This window comes from Notolepis coatsorum (assembly GCF_963971535.1).
Source record: "Notolepis coatsorum genome assembly, chromosome: 5".
Classification (NCBI taxonomy): Eukaryota; Metazoa; Chordata; class Actinopteri; order Aulopiformes; family Paralepididae; genus Notolepis; species Notolepis coatsorum.
Genome location: NC_140169.1, coordinates 188,653,041 through 188,673,846, shown reverse-complemented (window position 1 = coordinate 188,673,846; position 20,806 = coordinate 188,653,041). Strand labels below are relative to the sequence as shown.

The following is a 20,806-nucleotide window of genomic DNA, read 5'->3' as shown; positions in this document are numbered from 1 at the left end:
TTTCTATGCACTTGGATTAAAATAAAGGAGAAAAAAAAGAAATGGAAGAATTGGGGAGACGTCTGCCCCCCCAAATATCTTTACTCCCCAGCTACTTTTTAGCTGTTGCTTCAAAACAGCTACTTTTCTCAGTGGCAGAGAAAGTAAAGGCCATGATCTAGCAACGAGGAGGGATCGGGGTGCTGATCTTGGGGGTGGGGGGCTGGGTGTGGAGGAGGAACTGTCTTTTGTGGTGTCTGTGATAATATAATTAGATTTTTATGTTCTGTATTTATTTATAATTCTTTTCATTTCTATTGTCAGTATTGTTGTTATGATTATTGTTATGGTTTGATGAGGTCTTGTTTATTATTATTATTATTATTATTATTATTATTATTATTATTATTATTATTATTATTATTATTATTATTATTATTATTATTATTATTATTATTATTACGGTATTGTGTTTGTCTTGGTTTGTGTATAAAAATTTTTTAAAAAAAAATTTGATAAAAAAAAGAAAAAAGCTACTTTCTTGTTTACGAGGACGAGGACAGATTCTCACCTCGGCTTCTCTAATGCATTTGGGAGTGATCAGTAATATATCAAGAGTAGCTCATTTGCATATGAATACTGAATATTATGTTTCTAAATATCGTTTCATTAAATGGATAGAATGGCCGAATGCAATAGGAGAATAGCTTATCAGAGAGTAATCAAGTGTATTGCATGTGTGGGGAATGAAATATGCATGACATATTGGCTTTGGAGACCGTAGAGCAGGCAGGTCCATATTCTAATCTAAACCCTGCACAAAGCCTCATTGAAATTCCTTTCATTACCACTATGGCACTGAAGAGAGAGGGGGGGGGGGGGGGGAGGAGGAGGAGTAGATAGGAAGACAGAGACACAAGGGAGAGTATTTTATTAAGTATAAACTCTTTGGAGCGAACAGGAGGAGGACAAGGGAGATCAGACTGATTATACATGGAGGGAAGATAAGCCTGGTATTGCAGAAGAGAATATAATAATAATAATAATAATAATAATAATAATAATAATAATAATAATAATAATAATAATAATAATAATAATAATAATAATAATAATAATAATAATAATAATAATAATAATAATAATAATAATAATAATAATAATAATAATAATAATAATAATAATAATAATAATAATAATAATAATAATAATAATAATAATAATAATAATAATAATAATAATAATAATAATAATAATAATAATAATAAAATAATAATAATAATAATAATAATAACAATAATAATAATGATGCATGCAAACACTTGGTATGGTATGAATGAACAAAGCAAACAAAGTCAAGATAGGACGAGTATTTTGGTCATTTTATTTACAAATGTTATTGAAGAAAGTTAGCCTCAATACCATACAATATCATACTGGATTTTCTTTTCTCAGGAAAAAAATAACCGCTCAAACTTTGAAGCTCTCTTTTCAAATCTCTCAGCGAGAACTCCTGATAAGTGCTCTGCAACCAACCATGAACATATTTAAATATATTTTGAAATAATTTCATGTCTATAATTTCTCCCATTGCAAACAAAAAGGCACATAGACATGATAAGAATACCTTAGTCAAGAAGAAAAAAAATAATAAAGTTTATAGCACAAGACTCTAAGCTGAAAAGAAGCCTAGACAAGGAGGAGATGAAACTGCACAAGATTCCCCAAATCTAACATGAAAACTCCTCGGTATCTGAAATTTGCTCATAATAACTGTAATAGCAAAGATCTGCATCAATAATCTTATAGACAATATAACGCTTGAGTAGTGTTTCTGGCTAAAACATCTAAAAACTCATATGCATGCGTATCCCTTATGCTTTGTACAATTTGTAATACTTAATACGATATCAACACATTAACTGATACGTTTGTTTAGTTTTTTTTCCCCTCAAGCTTACAACTCTCAATCACACACATTGTAAAAAGGAAGGAATAGGATATTTGTCGAATAGTCAACTCAGGGCTTTGTAGAATCATAAAACACAAATACATCTAAGCTTGTCATCAAGTGTCCTGGCGGGTTGCCATGGCTGCGGTATTCATGGTTTGTTGTCAAGGGTGGTCTCTTCTTGGATCTGCTGGAGCACAGTCATGTCACATGGAGGTGGGCTGCCCAGCTGCAACGACAGGAACCAATCATACCAGACTACAAGAGCACCTAGAACAACAGGCTTCAGACCAACCTGCTCATCCATGGTTTTGAACTCGGCAAACATTTACATTTTGGTCTTGTAGACTGGTGAGCAATGATATTACCACTTTCAGGGACCACTTACTGTACATTGAAAACTATATGGTTTACATTAAACTATACTTAAAAGTAATGCAAAATAGCCTACAGTATTATAGTAGTGGTACATATTATGTAATTTAACCAGGCCAGGGTCCCACACTGGTCCCCAGGTTCGATCATCATGACACAATGATATGCTATCAACACTGGCCCCCAGGTTCGATCATCATGACACAATGATATGCTATCAACACTGGCCCCCAGGTTCGATCATCATGACACAATGATAGCTCAGGAGGTAGAGCGGTCGCCTGGTAGTCGGAAGGTTCCCGGTTCGATTCCCACTCCTCCCGGGCAGCGTGTAGAAGTGTCCTTGAGTGTGTCCAAGACACTTAACCCCTAATTGCTCCCGATGTGCAGGTCGGCACCTTGCATGGTCGCCTCTGCCATCGGTGTGTGAATGTGTGCGTGAATGGGTGAGTGTGAGGAACAAAATTGTAAAGCGCTTTGGATAAAAGCTGCTATATAAATGCACCATTTACCATTTACCATTTACTATCAACACTGGTCCCCAGGTCTGATCATGACACCATACTGCACCAAGGACTAAGAGGTAGAAAGTATTGAGTTGCATGCTTCCTAATCCATTGCATCCAGACACCGTTGCTTGGTACTGTAGTGGTTATGGAGCTGTTATCTCTGGTGGGTCTACTGACCATGACAAGATTATATGTTACCAACACTGGTCCTCCAGGCAGGGGTGTAGCTCCAGATTCTGGGCCCCATGAAAGAATGTATTTGTAGGCCCCCAGTGAATGCGAGCTCGCGTAAGCGCGCAAGCAGAATTTTTTTTGGCCATTTTTTTATTGATGAAAACGCATAATATGGTTTTTACCTATACATTCGGATCAGCAGTTCAGCACCTGCACTGTTGGTGGGTGAGCCTAGTAAAGGATGTCGCATTGCGTTCATCTTCAATGAATGGACCAATGCAATAGTCTACCAAAGCCCCCCCTCTCTCTCTATATATCTCACACACACACACTTCAGAAACAAACATAGTATCAATGAGAGCATCATTAATACACCTGAGTGATGTCTAGTAAAAAAAAAAAAACACAGTGCTGGGCCCTTGGAATCATCCTAAGCTACCCCCCCCCCCCAGCTACGCCCCTGCCTCCAGGTCCAATCATGACACAATCACATGTTACCAACACTGGTCCTCCAGGTCCAATCATGACACAATCACATGTTACCAACACTGGTCCTCCAGGTCCAATCATGACACAATCACATGTTACCAACACTGGTCCTCCAGGTCCAATCATGACACAATCACATGTTACCAACACTGGTCCTCCAGGTCCAATCATGACAAAAATCATATGTTACCAAAACTGGTCATCCAGGTCCAATCATGAGAAAATCATAATGTACTCACTTTTGAATCGCATGTAGCAGGCGTTACAGTACAGCTGTTTGTTTCGTATTCTGACTTCAGCCCCGGATTCTGATCCTCCCAGGTCGGACTTGCAGTCGATACACTGGAGGAGGATGGAGGGTTAGAACAGGCACAGTTAGAGTCAGTCAGAGCCAGCTAGTCACAGCTCCACATGAAGAAGAGGAAGGAAATATTGACCCCTGGGATACATAGACAGTAGAGCAGCAGCCATGAGCAGTGGCAAGTGGAGGAAAAAAATCACAGAATGAATAAAACACACCAGACAATGAACAACAGTCAGACAGGATTACTGGTTAGATGTGGGAGGTCAATCAACAGCTCAAACCCGAGTGAAAGATCAAGGCCCCCAGGATGGATTAACAAACCAGAATCCAGCATAGGATTGTTAGGAAAGCAACAGAATGTAGGAGTTGTAAAGATCACTATGGTTAGTAGTAACTAGATTAAGTCTAGGATGCTCAGGCGGGGTTAGTTTCTCGGGGGGCTGATCTCCAGACCGCGGTGGTCCGGCGTGGAAGTTCAACTCTCACCTTAAAACAGCCCAAATGATAACAGAGTCCAAGGGACTCGATGATCATGGCTGCTCCCTTCCCCAGTGCGCTGTCACAGAATGTACAGATTTTCTTTCCACTCACTGACCTGAGGTTACAGGATGTAAAACCATACATACGAATGAATGTATGCAAGTGTGTTCACATTCTCTCTCTCTCTCTCTCTCTCTCTCTCTCTCTCTCTCTCTCTCTCTCTCTCTCTCTCTCTCTCTCTCTCTCTCTCTCTCTCTTGATTGAACATTTTATTAACAGATTGCAGAATGGGTACAATACAGTATGGCTCAATACACACAATTGTTAAGGGGATGCAGACCAGAGAAAGACTTTCGTCTTCTTTACATCAGGGTCCCCCATTTTCAATTCATCATAATTCTCTCTCTCTGTCTCTCTGTCTCTCTCTCTCTGTCTCTCTCTCTCTCTCTCTCTCTCTCTCTCTCTCTCTCTCTCTCTCTCTCTCTCTCTCTCTCTCTCTCGCACACACACATACAGCCACAAACTCAACAAAATCTATGCAACTGAATTAAATAAGGGAAAGTATGTCGGAGGAGCGCTGCGTTGAATGCTTTAACCGGTTGGGTCTGACGGCGAGAGATGTGTATAGTTTGCCAAAATGAAATACAACGATAAAGCCAAATTAATGGTTAAATGTTAAAAATGACCACTGAAAAAAGGAAAGCATGATCTACAGCTGGCTCTTGACCACCACGCTGAGGCGGTGATACACTGGGCAGCGTCTGTGGGCAACAGGACAGGCAACGTGCTGCTAACAGGACATTAACCCTTTCACTGCCACACGACAGAAGGTTAACCGGCTGTTGTGTGGCAGTGAAAGGGTTAACCTTCTGTGTATTGTCGCAGTGAAAGGAAAGGGTTAACCGTTTTTGGTAGTGTGGCAGTGAAAGGGTTAAATGACACAGAGTGACACATATACAATAGAATTAATCTGAGCAACACGAGGTCAGTATGAACAGGCTGAGACATCCATATTGCCCCAGAAGCTGCCAGTGTATGACCGCCGAGGGTAAAGCAGCCGCTATTGGCAACTTGACACGTGAGCCGTCGGAGGCATCTTGTTTGAACCGCCGGGGGCAAGCAGCATCCCGGCTTTTCATGGCGTGTTACAGTACCTGCTGCGCTGCTGGGGGAGGCCCGACTCGGAGGTGGGCTCTGGGGAGGTGGTGGGTGAGGGGGAGGAGGGTGTGGGGGAGTGCTGGGACCAAGGGGACGAGGGAGTGCCCGCCCCGCCTCGGAGGGAGCCCATGGAGTAGGAGGAGGGCAGGGTGGCCGAGGCAGGCCGGGCCGCCGGCCCCCCGACGTAGGAGGTGTGGCCGGAGAGGGCGGAGTGAGGCCGGCTGTAGTTGGGGATGGAGGAGGTGCTTCCCGGTGTCCATGACGACCGCCAGGTGGAGCGCGGTGTGTCCAGGTTATCAAGAGACTCACCTCTGCAAAGCCAACCCCAAGCCAGCCCCCGTTAGCCAGTTAGTATAAGCATTAGAATGTGTCAACTGAACCCATCTTGATTTGTGTTCATTTATTTGAAAATATTCAATGGAATAACAGGACCACATTGGCTGGTAACAGGACCATAAGACTGGTAGCCAGACTAGTGCCAACACCGTTGAAGTTACTTAATATATAGTTAGTTGACAATTCAGGTTACAGTTTATTAGTATGTTTGTGGTTATACAAAAAAAAAATCACCACCAAAAGAAACCCAACAACCACCAATGAAGCCCATAAAACCACCCGTCTCACTCCAGAAGGACACGTCTACACTTACAGTAACACCATAAAACCACCCGTCTCACTCCAGAAGGACACGTCTACACTTACAGTAACACCATAAAACCACCCGTCTCACTCCAGAAGGACACGTCTACACTTACAGTAACACCATAAAACCACCCGTCTCACTCCAGAAGGACACGTCTACAGTAAAACACCGCAAACATGTCCTTTATCAAAACAATCCCAGGCCAAGTAGCCTAGCCTACAACATGAAAGCAGCGTAAGGTGTGATATAATCAAGCTTAGATTGACCTATCTGCCTCGATGTGTGTGTGTGTGTGTGTGTGTGTGTGTGTGTGTGTGTGTGTGTGTGTGTGTGTGTGTGTGTGTGTGTGTGTGTGTGTGTGTGTGTGTGTGTGTGTGTGTGTGTGTGCGTGCACATCTGTGTGATACGATACCTGCGCATGGGCAGGATGATGGGCTCCTTGGGGACCGCGGCGGCGATGGAGCGCTGGCGGATCCAGCTGTTGTCCGTCAGCAGGTGGGTCTTCTTCTTCATCTCCTGCAGGATCATCTGTCTCTCATGCTCGGCCTTGGAGGACGACTGCTGGCCTTTCTTCTGGGCGTCCCTCCATGAAGCCTCGCCCCCGTTGCCGGCCGCAACTGCAGGTACAGAGGGAAGAACACGTTGGTTGTTGTCTAAACGATAAACAAGTCCCGGAACCAAAGACGTCAGGATAATACTGAACCGTTTTAACCCGAGCTAGAAAAGGTCATTTACAAGGCCTCAAGTGTTTTGGTATGCTTACCTCTGTTCATCATGTTATATTACATCTGATGGTACGCTGTGTCATTCAAGCGTGTTACAAATGAAGGTACTGTACTGTATAAATACTGATGTGTATGACCCGCTGTCAATATTATGTTTAATGTGTTAGTGTATTTGTTTTATGCTATACATTCATTTGACTGTATCTTCTGTGTGTTTGGATGAAAAATGCTACTAAAACTTTGATCATGAAAAAGAAAAGAGGCCAGGAACTCAAAAGGACCAATTTTTAGATGCTATATTTAGTAAAAAAAAAAAAAAAATACATACTGTACAATAAGTCCTGCTTTCACAAACTTCGAATGGGAACAGAGTGTGCCGAAATGATGCTACACTGAGAGCGCTGCCGGCGGGCTCTCAGTGTGGGCGAGTCTGTGTTAATTCAGCTGTGGTGACGGAAGGAGCTGATTGGAGAAGACAGCATGGCGGTATAAAACTATAACCCGCTCATCACTTGTAGAATCCAACCGTGACGAAAAAGACATAGCATGCAGAGGAAACAGTTTCAGCACTTCATTAAGTCTGTAATGACGACGGATTGATTTTCCTCTGCCGAATGTAATTTTCCGGGTAACTGGCTCACTGATTGATCAATCAGTCGGTTGGTCATGCTGCATTAATCAAAAACAGCAGGTTGATACGGCAGAATGTCAAAATCGACTGATTATGGGGCTGAGAGATCACAGTAATAAGAATGGATTGATTGGAGAGCAGCGGGGCTCTGGGAGGGCGTGGAGGCCGACCTCTCTCTGGCTCTCTGTATCGCATGGCGTTGAGGATGTTTCGTCTCTCCAGCTCCAGCTCCGACGTGGCCCTCTGACGCTGGGCCTGTCTGTCCCGCTTACGCATCAACTCCTCTTCCAGCAACCAGTGGGCCATGCCCCCTGAGTGCCCAGAGAGGCCTGGGGTATGGCCCAGACACACACACAGACACTCTCTAAATGGGACTGGCTTTAAGAGATACCTGGATAAGCATAGCGGTACACACACACACACACACACACACACACACACACCACACACACACACACACACACACACACACACACACACACACACACACACACACACACACACACACACACACACACACACACACACACACACACACACACACACACACACACACACACACACACACACACAGATACACACACACACACACACACACACCAGCATGCACTCACACTGGGTACCGAATTCGGTACTTTTGAGGTACCGAACCGAAACACGTCGGTACTACAGAGTATCGATTACCTTTTTTCTTTTCATGTCAACGTTCACACGCACAATATATGCGTACCTAGGATTTGACTTGATTCAACAACAAAGCAGTCGGAGCAATGGCAAGCCGAAAACGGTCAAAATTGTAGTTATTTGAAGTTTGGATTATTTTTTACGACTGGGGTAGGTAAATAATTTTTTTTTAGACTAAAGTACAGAAAAAAGGTACCGTTGGGTACCGGTATTGATTCACAGGTACCGGTACCGGTACCGTATCGGTTCAAATGTGAAAGGTACCCATACACACTAGGGCCCGTCTCTGTTGTCAAGCGATCGGTTGTTAGGGTCTTAGTTGGCACCAAGATGTGTTTAATAGTTGTTTTTGAATTATCGCGACAACTTACGAGTTATTCCTGGTAAATGTGTACACACCTCTTTGGCGTCGTGACAATATTCAGACACATATTTGTCTTTTCATTAATGTCAGACACAAAGAGATACATTTTTTACAATGGAATTCATTCACAGGGCAGCAATGTAAACACATGCACAAATGCACACACACATACAGTACACACACACACGCACAGTCCTCTGCTCCTAACTGAAACACATAAGTTCCATTCTCTATTCTATAATAAAAAATATATTAAAAAAAGAAAATCCCTTTCTCACTAGTACATGTTGTAGTCATAGACCAGTCATAACAGCTCCATTCACGATCCATATCAGGAAGGACCCCAGGAAGCCTAGAGGCTCTTTCATGTGTCTCTAATGGGGATCCTTAATAAACATAAACATATCACCATTCACTGTGCATCGATGGGTGATTCAGGCAGACTGACCTTTTGTCTCTGGTTTCTCCACTTCATCCAGCTGGGGAGTGGATCTGGATTTCGTCCTGTCAACCACAGCAAACACATTCAAGGAATCAATGAAAGTAATCGCATTTCATCTAACTCACACCGGAAACAATAACATACTCAAGCTTGGGAAGTTAGACGGTTGCTACGGGCGCCATCTTTTGGACAATCACTTACATTTGCATTGGTAAATCTAGGGATGGAGAACAAGAAGGTTGTGAGATTTTCTGGGGCAGCTTTTCACACAAGACCTCCCAACCGACTGTTAACGGAACACGCCGACATTAGGCGATGCCAAATGCGAGTCAGACAAGAAGATAGATACCAATTTCCTCTCTGTGCGTTCAGTAGAAAGTTATCCGGCTGCAAGCTAGCCTAATTTAGCACAGATTAATGGAAGCTGATACGAACCACTAGCCTAGCTTAAAACTCCAGGATAGGTGTTTTTGGCCAACAGCTACGCTAGTTGGTCCGTATCCACTTTTGTTAATTTGTGCTAAGTTAGGCTAGCTCGCAGCCGGATAGCTCTCAACTGAACACACAGAGAGGAAATCGGTATCTGTCTTCTTGTCTGACTCTTCCCATAATGTTGCCGTGTTCCGTTAACTCAAAAATCCGCCTGTCAACATACTGTATGTACACTGTCAACCAGAGGGATCCTCCACATATGGCGACTTGACCCTAGTAATGTGATGTCAGCTTCCCAAGCCACATTTATTGATCAACAGTGACATTAGGGCCTATCAAACTGGTCCTTGCTGTGTACTATTTACTACACGGTGTACTGTTTACTACACTGTGTACTGTTTACGACACTGTGTTCTGTTTGTTACAGGACATGAGGCACACTTTGGCTGCAGGTACCGTACGGGCACGGCTCGTTTCAAGTGTGATTAGCAGGAGCGGTTCAACAAGGATGCACAGTGTGACTTAACGTCATACGAGATGTTTCAAGGCAGCTGCAAAAGCCTCACACGTACATGTTGAAAAACACATGCACTCTCTCTCTCTCACACACACACACACACACACACACACACACACACACACACACACACACACACACACACACACACACACACACACACACACACACACACACACACACACACACACACACACACACACACACACACACACACACACACACACACACACACACACACACACACACACACACACACACACACACACACACACACACACACACACACACACACACACACACACACACACACACACACACACACACACACACACACACACACACACACACACACACACACACACACACACACTGACCTGTCTGCAAATGATAGCTCAGGCTGGACATTGGCATAGCCATAGGATTCCCCACCCCTTTGGTTACAATGCAGGGTGAAGACAGGGGGGGGCAGAGGGTTACAACACACAGATACACACGCAGGACAAAGAAGCACATTCAGAGACATTAGTGGGTGGTTATGGGCATGACAGGCAAATGAGGGACACGAGGCAACAGACATTAGACAATGTAAGTGTGACAGAGACTGGGGCGATCAGATCGGATTTGTGAGTCCAAACATCGTGGTAGAACAGTAGAACAGTAGGCCCGGATTGTCAATCCATCGAAAACCTCTTTAGGTTTTTAGGTTTAGGTTTTAGGTTTAGGGTCATCCACACTTCAGCAACTCTCGTCCATATATAACTTAGAAAGCTGATGAAAATATATTTGTATGCTTTATAAAGAGTATTTAAAAAATAGTCCAAAATCACAATAAAAACTATTTGAATGGCTTGTAGCCATAGTGCATACTGTTGCCAAACGGGAAACGGCCAAACGATCACCAACATCGCCAACCTATCGGCATGGGTTGCTGTGGTAGCGACGTTAGCTACAGTTAATGGTGGTTGACACCCATATAAGGATAGCTGTGTAACATTACTAATGTAACTAACTACGTGTTGTGCTAACAGCCCCTTAGCCGAAGCTGCTTTATTTTACCAGCAGAGAGCGAGACTGACAGGCGTCGCATCAAACATAATGTCATCACCTAGCGACAAAATGATGATCTTGATCTTGATGATCTACACTAACGTTAACGTTAGCTGACTTGCTACAGAGTTGGTAACAATAACTAAATGGATTAGCCATAGAATTATATAGGAGATCTTCAGCTGCAACGTCCTTAATATGGGACGTTTTTCGGATTTTATGCAACCGCCACTTTGGCGACCCCTAGTGGCTCGGGTGTGCATATTTTGTAATACAATATATATATATCGAATTGAAGGCTTATTTGTTGCCTGTCGATAGCGACAAAATCCGACAAAATCCGTTCAGCGGTTCTCGAGTTACATGCCGGTATTTGAGGCTTGTGCAAAGTACACGGTATTGCGCAAAATACCACTCCCGACTCAGGCTGCAGTAGTTCCGTCAATCTAGATCCGATCTCGAAAATGATTGTGGATCGTTGTAACCAATGAGTGTGGCTTTCCAATGATACCCCACATGGGGATCTAAATAAAAAATTATTAATACACAAAGAAACACGAAAACAGGAAGAGCAAAACAGCCGAATGAATTGAAGTCTATGAGAAAACTGAGTTTTTCTTTGTACACAGTTTACCAAAATCACTCCTAATCACTCATTTCTGAATGGATCTTTATGAAATTTGGATATGTACTACATAAGGCTTCAGGCTATGGCTCCGTCTTGATTTGTACTACTACAGACAAACTTGAGTAACAAGTTTTTTTTACAACTCAAGTTCAGACCTATGTAACTCTATTACTTTAGCACTAAAAGTGAGATTTTTTTTCTGGAATCAGAAACGTCATCTTTCAAAAGAGACCAGGCTCATGCATGTGCTATAAGTATAAAGTATGTTGTTTTGGTTTGCAAAAAAAGTATGCAGTCCTCAAGTTCAAGTAAAAAAATTGCCACTTTTCTGCCCGCTTGGTTCTATCAGCCAACATTAGCTGCATTTCATGTGTTATGCTTGCTGTCCAGACTTTCTAAAATCAATCTGGATACAATCTGGATGTGCCAAAAAAAAAATATTTGGGCTGGCAGTCTGAACATAGCCTTGGAGATGTGGTGTAATGAGAGCAGTCGCTCCACTAGGAGTGTGAGACTCTGGCCCAATGGGAGCAGTTGTTCTACTGACCACTGCTGCTGCTGCTGCTGCTGCTGCTGCTGCTCCTGCTGCTGTCGTTCCAGTACCCTCTCCCTCTCCCTCTCCCTGCACTGCTGCTGCTGCTGCTCCTGCTGCTGCTCCTGGCGCCTCCTCTCCTGCTCCTCCTGTTCTCTCCGTTCCTGCCACCTGCGCTCCTCCTCCTCCATCCTCTTCCTCTCCTCCTCCTCCTGCTTCTCTCGCCAGAGCCGCTCCTCCTGCAGACGCCGAAGCTCTCGCTCCTCCTCCTCCCTCTTCCTCTTCTCCTCCACCTGCCTCTGGTGCTCCTGCACCTCCCTCCTCCTCCTCTCCGCCGCCTGTGCCTCCTCCCGATCTTCCCAGGGAGGAGGAGTGGGCTGGCTGAGCAGAGGGGAGAGCGGGGAGCGGGGGCTGACGCTGTGGCTGTCCACCTCCGGGCTCCTCTGCTCCTGGGCGTCAGCGGAAGAGGGAGACACATGGTAAGAGATACCGGTAATCCTATTCAACCCTGTCTCTCATGGCATGATGCTCAGGTTGGGTTCCTGTCCACCCTGTTCCCACCTGAAACCTGTTTAAACAATGTCTGACATGGTGTTGACTAGGGATGTCCGATATTATCGGCCGATATTGGCATTAAAATGTAATATAGAAAAATATCGGTATCGGTTTTCAATATATTTTTACATTTATTTACATTTATTTAACCTTTATTTACCCAGGCAAGCCAGTAAGAACAAATTCTCATTTTATTTATTGTCAAAAGTATGCATAATGTTGTGTTAATTCCACAACAAGAGATATGTAATGTTTTTTTTTGTGACCAACTTTTTATTTTGTCTTTTTTTAAAACAAGTTCAGAGGAAGGACATTCACATCAGCATTTCATATTAATTCACACAGTGGCATACAAAGTGTCTTTTCAGTATATATTGTCCGTCAGTATATTCATATACTGTGTAGCCTGCCTGTTGCAGTTGTGACAGTCTTTTCCTCCGTTCTGGCGGTCCTGTGGCTGCGAGACAGCCCAGGTCGCTTCTTAACCCCACTCCCAGCCCCCCGGGTTTGCATAGACATTTTAGGAGAGGGGGAAACCTTGATGCATACATGTATAGGATACTCTTAATTAGAAAAGAAATCATAATTATGTTTGTTAGATAACCAAGTAATAGGGAAAAATACAATACAATTTAGAAACAACCACAACAAATTATAGCAGTAAACAGAAAAGGAAAAGATAAATGGAAAAGATAAATGGAAACAACAGCAACATGATTTTTGTTCATTCTCTGGTGTCAAGGTACAAGTGTTCAACCTAGTGGAGTACTGATTTTACCTTCTGGGCCGCGGTAAGTAATATTTGGATTGATTCTGTCCTTGCTCCCTGTGCTCTAGCACTGGATGCCTCTAATCTCAATACTTCGTAGAAGGACAGTTTCCAACGGTAAATATTGAGACTATGGGGTGGTTTCCATCTCATTACGAGCATTTTCTTTGCTGCCGTTAAACCGGCCAGAAACACTCTTTTTTTGTGAGGTGTTAATTTTAGAGATGAATCATCATTTAATAATAAAATGTGTGGCAAACAAGGTATGTTTATCTCTGTTATATTAGTGAGAAATAATGCAACCTTGGCCCAAAAAGCGAGTACTCCTGGACATTCCCACATCATATGTATGTATGTTCCTATAACTTTTTGCGGACATAAAGCACATAGAGGACTTTGTAATATTTTTATTTGACAGAGTTTCCTGGGTGACAGATAAAATCTTTGTATCATTTTGTAATGAGTTAATTGGTTATTATAATTACGAGAGGTTAGTGGAATATTATCCCATACATTCTGCCAATTTATGCAGGCATTGTAATTCTTTAAGTCTATGTTCCAGACAGTGGTATTACCTGTAGTTCTGTTTAGTTTTCCTTGTATTTTATTATATAACCCAGAAACAAAACCATTTTTAACATTTATGCCATTCACTATATTCATTAAAGGGTGACCTGGTAAAGGCTGATTCCATGGGACACCATAAGTGCGCATTGCAGTGCGTAACTGTAAATAAAAAAAGAAGGATGTACTAGGGACATTATATATTTGTTTGAGCTCTTGAAATGATCTGAGACCGTATTCACTGTATATGTCAGATAGTTTGTGAATACCTTGTCTTTGCCAATTGGGAAATGTAGCTGGTTTCCCTCCCAACAGTAAGAAGTTGTTATCAAAAATAGGGGTATCTATGTGCCATTTTGTGTTCCACTGTCCCGTTTCGGCAATATATTTCCAGACGTAAATTGAATGTGCTATAATTGGGCCGAATTTAGTACGGCAAAAGCTTGGGGATAGACCAGAAAAGAGTATATCTTTGAATGTATATGGAGATACAATGTGCCTCTCCATATTCACCCATGGTATGTCAGAATCATTATTGAACCATCTTAGCAACGGTCTGAGCATAAAAGAAAAATAGTACTGTTCAAAATTAGGGACAGCTAGCCCTCCTGCTTTCCTACTGTTTTGGAGTGTGGAATTGCTGATTCGTGGATGTTGTTCACGCCATATAAATTTGAATACTAGTCCCTGTAGCTTCTCCCAAAATCCTGGAGGTGGCGGTAAATGAATCATGCTTACCAGAAAATTGATCTTAGGGAGAATGTGGGTCTTGACTACTGAAAGCCTGACTGAAAATGGGATTAATAATAGTGACCAACGGTTTAACTCGTCAGATATTACCTTCTTAAGGCTCTTGTAATTTTTTGACACAATTTTGTCAATGGATGTGTATATATCTATACCTAAATATCTGAAACCAGAGCCCACTGGTATTTCTGTATGTAGTTGGGGACTACTTGCTGCTGCATTTAGGGGAAGTAAAATTGATTTATTCAAGTTGATCTTGTAGCCTGAAATAAAACTAAAATGTTTAATAGTGTCTAGGACTACAGGTAGGGACCGTGGTGTATTGTCAAGAAATAATAACAGATCGTCTGCGTACAGACAAATTTTATGGTAGGTGTTATTTACTATTATGGGTTTTATTTCGGCACAATTTCAAATTTTTTGGGCCAAGGGTTCAAGAGATAACGCAAATAATAATGCGGAGGCGGGGCAACCCTGCCTGACGCTACGTCTGATAGGGAAGGGTGTGGAACACTGATTGGATGTGATAACCATGGCCGTTGGATTATGATATAAGATTTTGAGCATATTTATAAATGTGTCTCCAAATGCCATATTCTTCATGGTGTGCCATAAGTACTCCCATTCCAGCCTATCGAAGGCCTTTTCGGCGTCAAGGGACAACACTGCACATGGTGATATTTTTGGAGCTTTGTCAATAATGTGTAACAGTCGTCTTAAATTATCTGATGCAAATCTTTGTTTAACAAATCCAGTTTGGTCTGGGTGGACCAATATTGGCAGTATCGTCTCTAGACGTCGTGCGAGGACCTTGGCATATAATTTTAAGTCTCCATTAAGAAGGGACAATGGACGATAGTTAGCACAGATGTTTCCATCCTTTCCTTTTTTCTGTATCAGTGTGATAATTGCTGTACTTATGTCTCTATTAAAACTCCCTTTCATGATGGCTTGTTGGAACATCTCGAGTAGTAATGGACCCAACTCTTTCCAAAAGGTCAAGTACAGCTCCGGTGGGATACCATCGAAACCTGGTGATTTCCCCTGTTTAATTTCTTTCAGTGCATCGTAAAGTTCCTCCAGGGTAAAGGGAGAATCTGTTGAGGTTATTTGTTGCTCTGTTAATTTAGGTAGATCCAAGTCTTCAAAAAAGGAGTCTAAATCAGCTTTTGAGAATTGAGCTTCAGATGAATACAATTGTTGATAGAAAAGTTTAAATTCTAGATTTATTTTGGCCGGATCGTTTACCATCGCTCCTTCTTTATTTAGGATTGATGTGATGTCTGCTTTCTGTTCATTATATTGGATTTTCCTAGTCAACACAAAGCTTGGATTATTTCCATTCAAATACTCAGTTTGCCTCGCTCTGTGAGCTAGGAACTCTGCTTTTTGTGCCATTAGAGCATTTAGTTCAGACTTCGCTTTCCAAAGCTCCCTTTCTCTTTCTTGATCGTAGTTGTTTTGTTGTTCTGCAGTTAGCAATGAGTGTCTATTTTCCAATCTGGATATTTCTTGATGGTGGGCTTTGTTACGTGCTGAAGCAAATGATATTGTATTATTGCGAATGAAGCCTTTAGTTGCATCCCATAGAAATCTTATATCTGTAACACTATTTTTATTGATATTGATAAAAAGGTTGAAGTCTGATCTAAATTGCTCACAGAATGATGGATCCTGCAGTAATGTTAAATAAAATTTCCATCTAGTAGCACGTTTTGGACAATTTTCAATTGTATATACACACAGATTGGCATGGTGATCTGATAAAGACATGTTGATAATGTCAGTTTTTTTAATACAGTGTAAAATATTAGCAGATATTAGTATATAATCTATTCTTGAAAATGTTTTATGTCTATTTGAAAAGAAGGTGTATTGTTTTAAACTTGGGTTATAATTTCTCCAAACATCTATCAATGAGTGATTTGACACCAGATTTTTAAATGCTGTAGTGGATGAATTAACTGAGGTTGGACCTGACTTATCCAAGCCTGGTGATAAAACTGTATTCATGTCTGCACCAATAATTATTCCACAATCTGAATACTTTTGTAAGGTCTTTGTTAGTTGGGCATAGAATGCAGAGTCATAAGTGTTAGGGGCATATGCTGATAGCAGCAATATCTCTTTGTCACCTAGAATGCCCTTTACATAAGTGACTCTGCCATCTGAATCATTCCCTTTCTCAATAGTATTGAAATTAAGTTTTCTAGATATTAGAATTAATACTCCTTTTGTTTTATTAATAGCAGATGAGGAAGAAACGACTATGTATCTATTGTTTTCCAATTTTCCCAAATCTTGTGCCATTATGTGAGTTTCTTGAAAGAAAGCTATATCAATCCTTTTCTTGTCTAGATATTCAAGACAGCTGCTATATTTGATATTCTTATTTATTCCCTGTACATTCCATGAAAGTATATTTATTTTTGCCATAATATGTTCTGTAAATTTAATTTAGCTTTGGCAATTATTATTATGTATTATCTTGGAATTATCCATGACACAGTAACAAGAGGATTTCTATTTGCATTAAATTGTCAAGCTGTAGAGTAAAGAATAAAATTAGCAATACATTAGGGAAATAATATATATACATCATGTAACCCCTCCCCAGTTGTAGTCCAGCATCAACCCAAAAACCTCCCACTACCCCCCCACCCCCCAAGAGATATGTAATGTTAATTACCTGAAATTATTCCATTTATCGGTATCGGTTGATATCGGTATCGGAAATTAAGAGTTGGACAATATCAGTATATCGGATATCGGTAAAAAAGCCAATATCGAACATCCCTAGTGTTGACAGACCATAATTTCACTAAGTATTGAGAAACCTAGCACTGTGCTGCATCCTCTCACCAGGCTCCAATCCAAGCCAAAAACAACGATACATGTACATGTAACTTTTACAAAATAGGAAGCTCACAGTATAATTGGATGTGTCTTCATTATGTTCTCCTGGGGAAATGATTGCAAATCCATCAAACATTATGACTTTTTGTAGGCGTTGTGCTATCCAAGTTGCCTAGCTACATGCGTAAGTGGCCTATGAACCTCATTATATATGGCAGTGCAGTTAACAACCATTCCCTCAGTGGAACATAATGAAGACACATCTGATTATACTGTGAGCCATGTAATTCATTCACTCCGCCCGCCTCCATCTCTCCGTGCCGCTCCGGGGATTGAGTCAGCGATGTTCCTTAGTCACAATTTCTCAACGTTATTATAGGCTACCGCTCGCTGCCCCCGAGCCGCGGACATCCTACCTCCTGTCGCGGGGCGCTGGGTGCGCTAGTGGCCTCCTCCTGGGCCCTGCGCCACTCCTCGTCCAGCTTCACCTGGTCCCGCTTGTACTTCTCCTGGACACAGACACAGGGAGGCGGGGTATGGATTGTCAAAGGGAATGCACACGCACGCACACACACCTGTAGAACTTCAATTAAAGGGGCACTTCACCAATTTTTTTTTAAACTATGCTGATTTATTTTGCACATAATCTCCAAAAACACACTAAACCGTTTTGCACACATTCATTTAGTTTGACAGTTATTGAGAATAGATTAGTTTGTATGTGGCCACCAGTGAATTGACATTGAATCCTTGTGTTGTGTTAATTACAGCTCAATGAAATGACAAGGTAGCAGTCCCTGTAGGACAAGGTATAGTTTCCTGGAGTAATTAACACAACACAAGGATTCAATGTCTCCAATGACATCACTGGTGGCCATATTCAAACTAATTTACTCTCAATAACTGTCAAACTAATTGAATATGTGCAAAACTGTTTAGCGGTTTAGGATGTGTGTGAGATTATGTGCTAAAATAGATCTGCATTGTTGTTTTTGGTGAAGTGCTTTTAATAGCCCAGGTTGTATTTGCTTTCATCACTGACCTCACCTGAACTTTAGTTGGGACAGGCCTCTAATTACTTTTGCACAAAGATCTTGCTCAGCAAAGATTTTCAAATTGTTTACTTAAACAGTAGTATGAATATTACTTGTATGACATGTACCTGTATGTACACATCAAAATAAAACAAAAAATAAATAACTGGGTATTCATTCCTGTGGATTATTTCATTATTAACACTCCACTGCACCACGTCCCCAGTGGTGCTCAGGAAGAGATGGCTGATAAGACTCAGCTCCTGCTCTTTCCATTAATGCAGTGATTCTATCAGCTTGGACACCAAGATTGATGGTAACCTGCTAAATGACGGAAATGTGATTCAATAAAGATGTTGGTGAAATAGTGGTGGCTCAGAAGGTGGAGCATCTACTGTTTCATATCTAAGGACTTTCCCCTCTTAGCCAATGAGTCAATTGACCTATCTCAAGCCCCGCCCATATGAAGCCACATAACTAAAAGTATCATAAAAGAACTTCTTTGCAGCAACCAGATAAACAGTTAATGTAGACGTGGCCTCTAATTGAGACCTGCCTTTATTTGTCAAAACACGTAAAAACATCCTGCCTTTATTTGGGACAGGTGTCTATTCGGGACTCTGCTTTTATTTGAAGTTTTACGGTACATAGAGTACACACAGACGTTTGCTTCTGGCACAGAGACAAAAAATGGAACGTGAAGTTATTATAAATTAAACAAATTATATAAGCCGCGTTATGAGAGTACAGCACAGTGATCGCCAGGGGTAGTGAGTGATTGGGTGAGGTGGATGAGTCTGTCTCAGGGGCAGTGATGCCACAGATCTGATTACTGATTACTGATTACTCCTTTAAAAAGTAATCTTAGTTACTTTACTGATTACTTGATTATCAGAGTAACTTAGTTACTTTGAAAGTAACTAGGTTACGAAGTCGTCCCCCCTGCTGCTGCCACAACATAAGAATGACAAAAAAAAATTAGTAAAATGTACTCAGTTTGAGTAAAATGTACTAATAGGGCAGGTAGGCCTATCTTGCTATCTATAGATCTATAGATTTCACAAAAGATAAATGGTCAATAACACCACATGTAGGCTGATATGTAGCCTACCTTTGAGGCCTGCCCCATTCAGATATGGTTCTACGTTATTATTATTTATTATTGTGTGAATGAATGAATGAAAACTTTATTTAACAGATTGCAGAATGGGTACAATACAGTACGGCTCAATACATACAATTGTTAAGGGGATGCAGACCTGAGAAAGACGTTTGTCTTGTTTCCATCAGGGTCCCCCATTTTCAATTCATATAGACATTTATGACATACACAACATACATGACATTTATGGCATAGGGACATATAGGTATTTAGTACTGATACATTTGTGACATAAGCGGTATTCAAATATACAGTACTGTTACCCCTAGATCCTGACAGAGTATATACATATGATGGGGAGGGGACTGTACATTGGGAGGGGGTGGGTGGGTGGGAGGGAAATATACATACGGCGGGGAGGGAATATATATACTGCAGTGTTGTCAGTGTGCTACTGACAACCTACATACTGCAGTATGGTGTTCCATGTTCATGAATAGTGCAATGCAAAAGATGTTTAACTCAAAGGTGGAACATACTGTTTGGCTGGTGCAGCTCCGACTCCGAGTCCTGTAGAAGTCGATGGTCGTGCTGTGCTGTATATTCCATATGCGGTAGACAGTATTTTGTTTCCTCCGCAAAGTGAATGTTTTTTTCACCCGGCTTAGCTTACACAAACGTTAAGTAGACTAGTGAACTTCCAGTGCAAGAAAGCGTTACGAGCGCGAGCGTCTCCCTGCTAGCTCGCAGGTCAGCCTGATAATAACAATAACAGCCGCGCCCACCAGCATGGCTCAACACGCGAGGTTGCGTGCTGTGACGTCACTCCCCAATACAAGGAAAAGCTTTCCAAACGTATATTTGACTGTCGAAAACGAAAGAAAATACTGCATTCCGCCTGCATTATGATGAGATAGTAACGAAATAGTAACGCACAGCCACTTGGACAAGTAACTGCAATCAGATTACTGGCTTGTAAAGATTAACGCGTTAGATTACTATTTTCGGGGAAAAGTTATCAGATTACAATAACGCGTTACTTAGTAACGCGTTAGTGGCATCACTGCTCAGGGGCCACTGAGCATGGAACCGAAACCGTTCTGGACATTTTC

General features: G+C 41.7%; 1 protein-coding gene across 1 annotated transcript in view; it reads right to left on the bottom strand.

The window, feature by feature from the left end:
* Positions 1–1,340: 1,340 nt before the first annotated feature.
* The window catches only part of LOC311228488 (LIM domain only protein 7-like), a gene marked incomplete at its 5' end in the record, with an annotated part of 60,196 nt that continues 40,730 nt past the window's right edge, over positions 1,341–20,806 (bottom strand). The window contains 9 exons of the mRNA XM_084314391.1: positions 1,341–2,159; positions 3,717–3,819; positions 4,268–4,376; positions 5,416–5,730; positions 6,475–6,679; positions 8,915–8,970; positions 10,235–10,291; positions 12,083–12,516; positions 17,975–18,067. Of these exons, the coding sequence (XP_084170517.1) occupies positions 2,137–2,159; positions 3,717–3,819; positions 4,268–4,376; positions 5,416–5,730; positions 6,475–6,679; positions 8,915–8,970; positions 10,235–10,291; positions 12,083–12,516; positions 17,975–18,067 (1,395 nt within the window). The 3' untranslated portion in view covers positions 1,341–2,136. The remainder of the gene's footprint in view (positions 2,160–3,716; positions 3,820–4,267; positions 4,377–5,415; positions 5,731–6,474; positions 6,680–8,914; positions 8,971–10,234; positions 10,292–12,082; positions 12,517–17,974; positions 18,068–20,806) is intronic.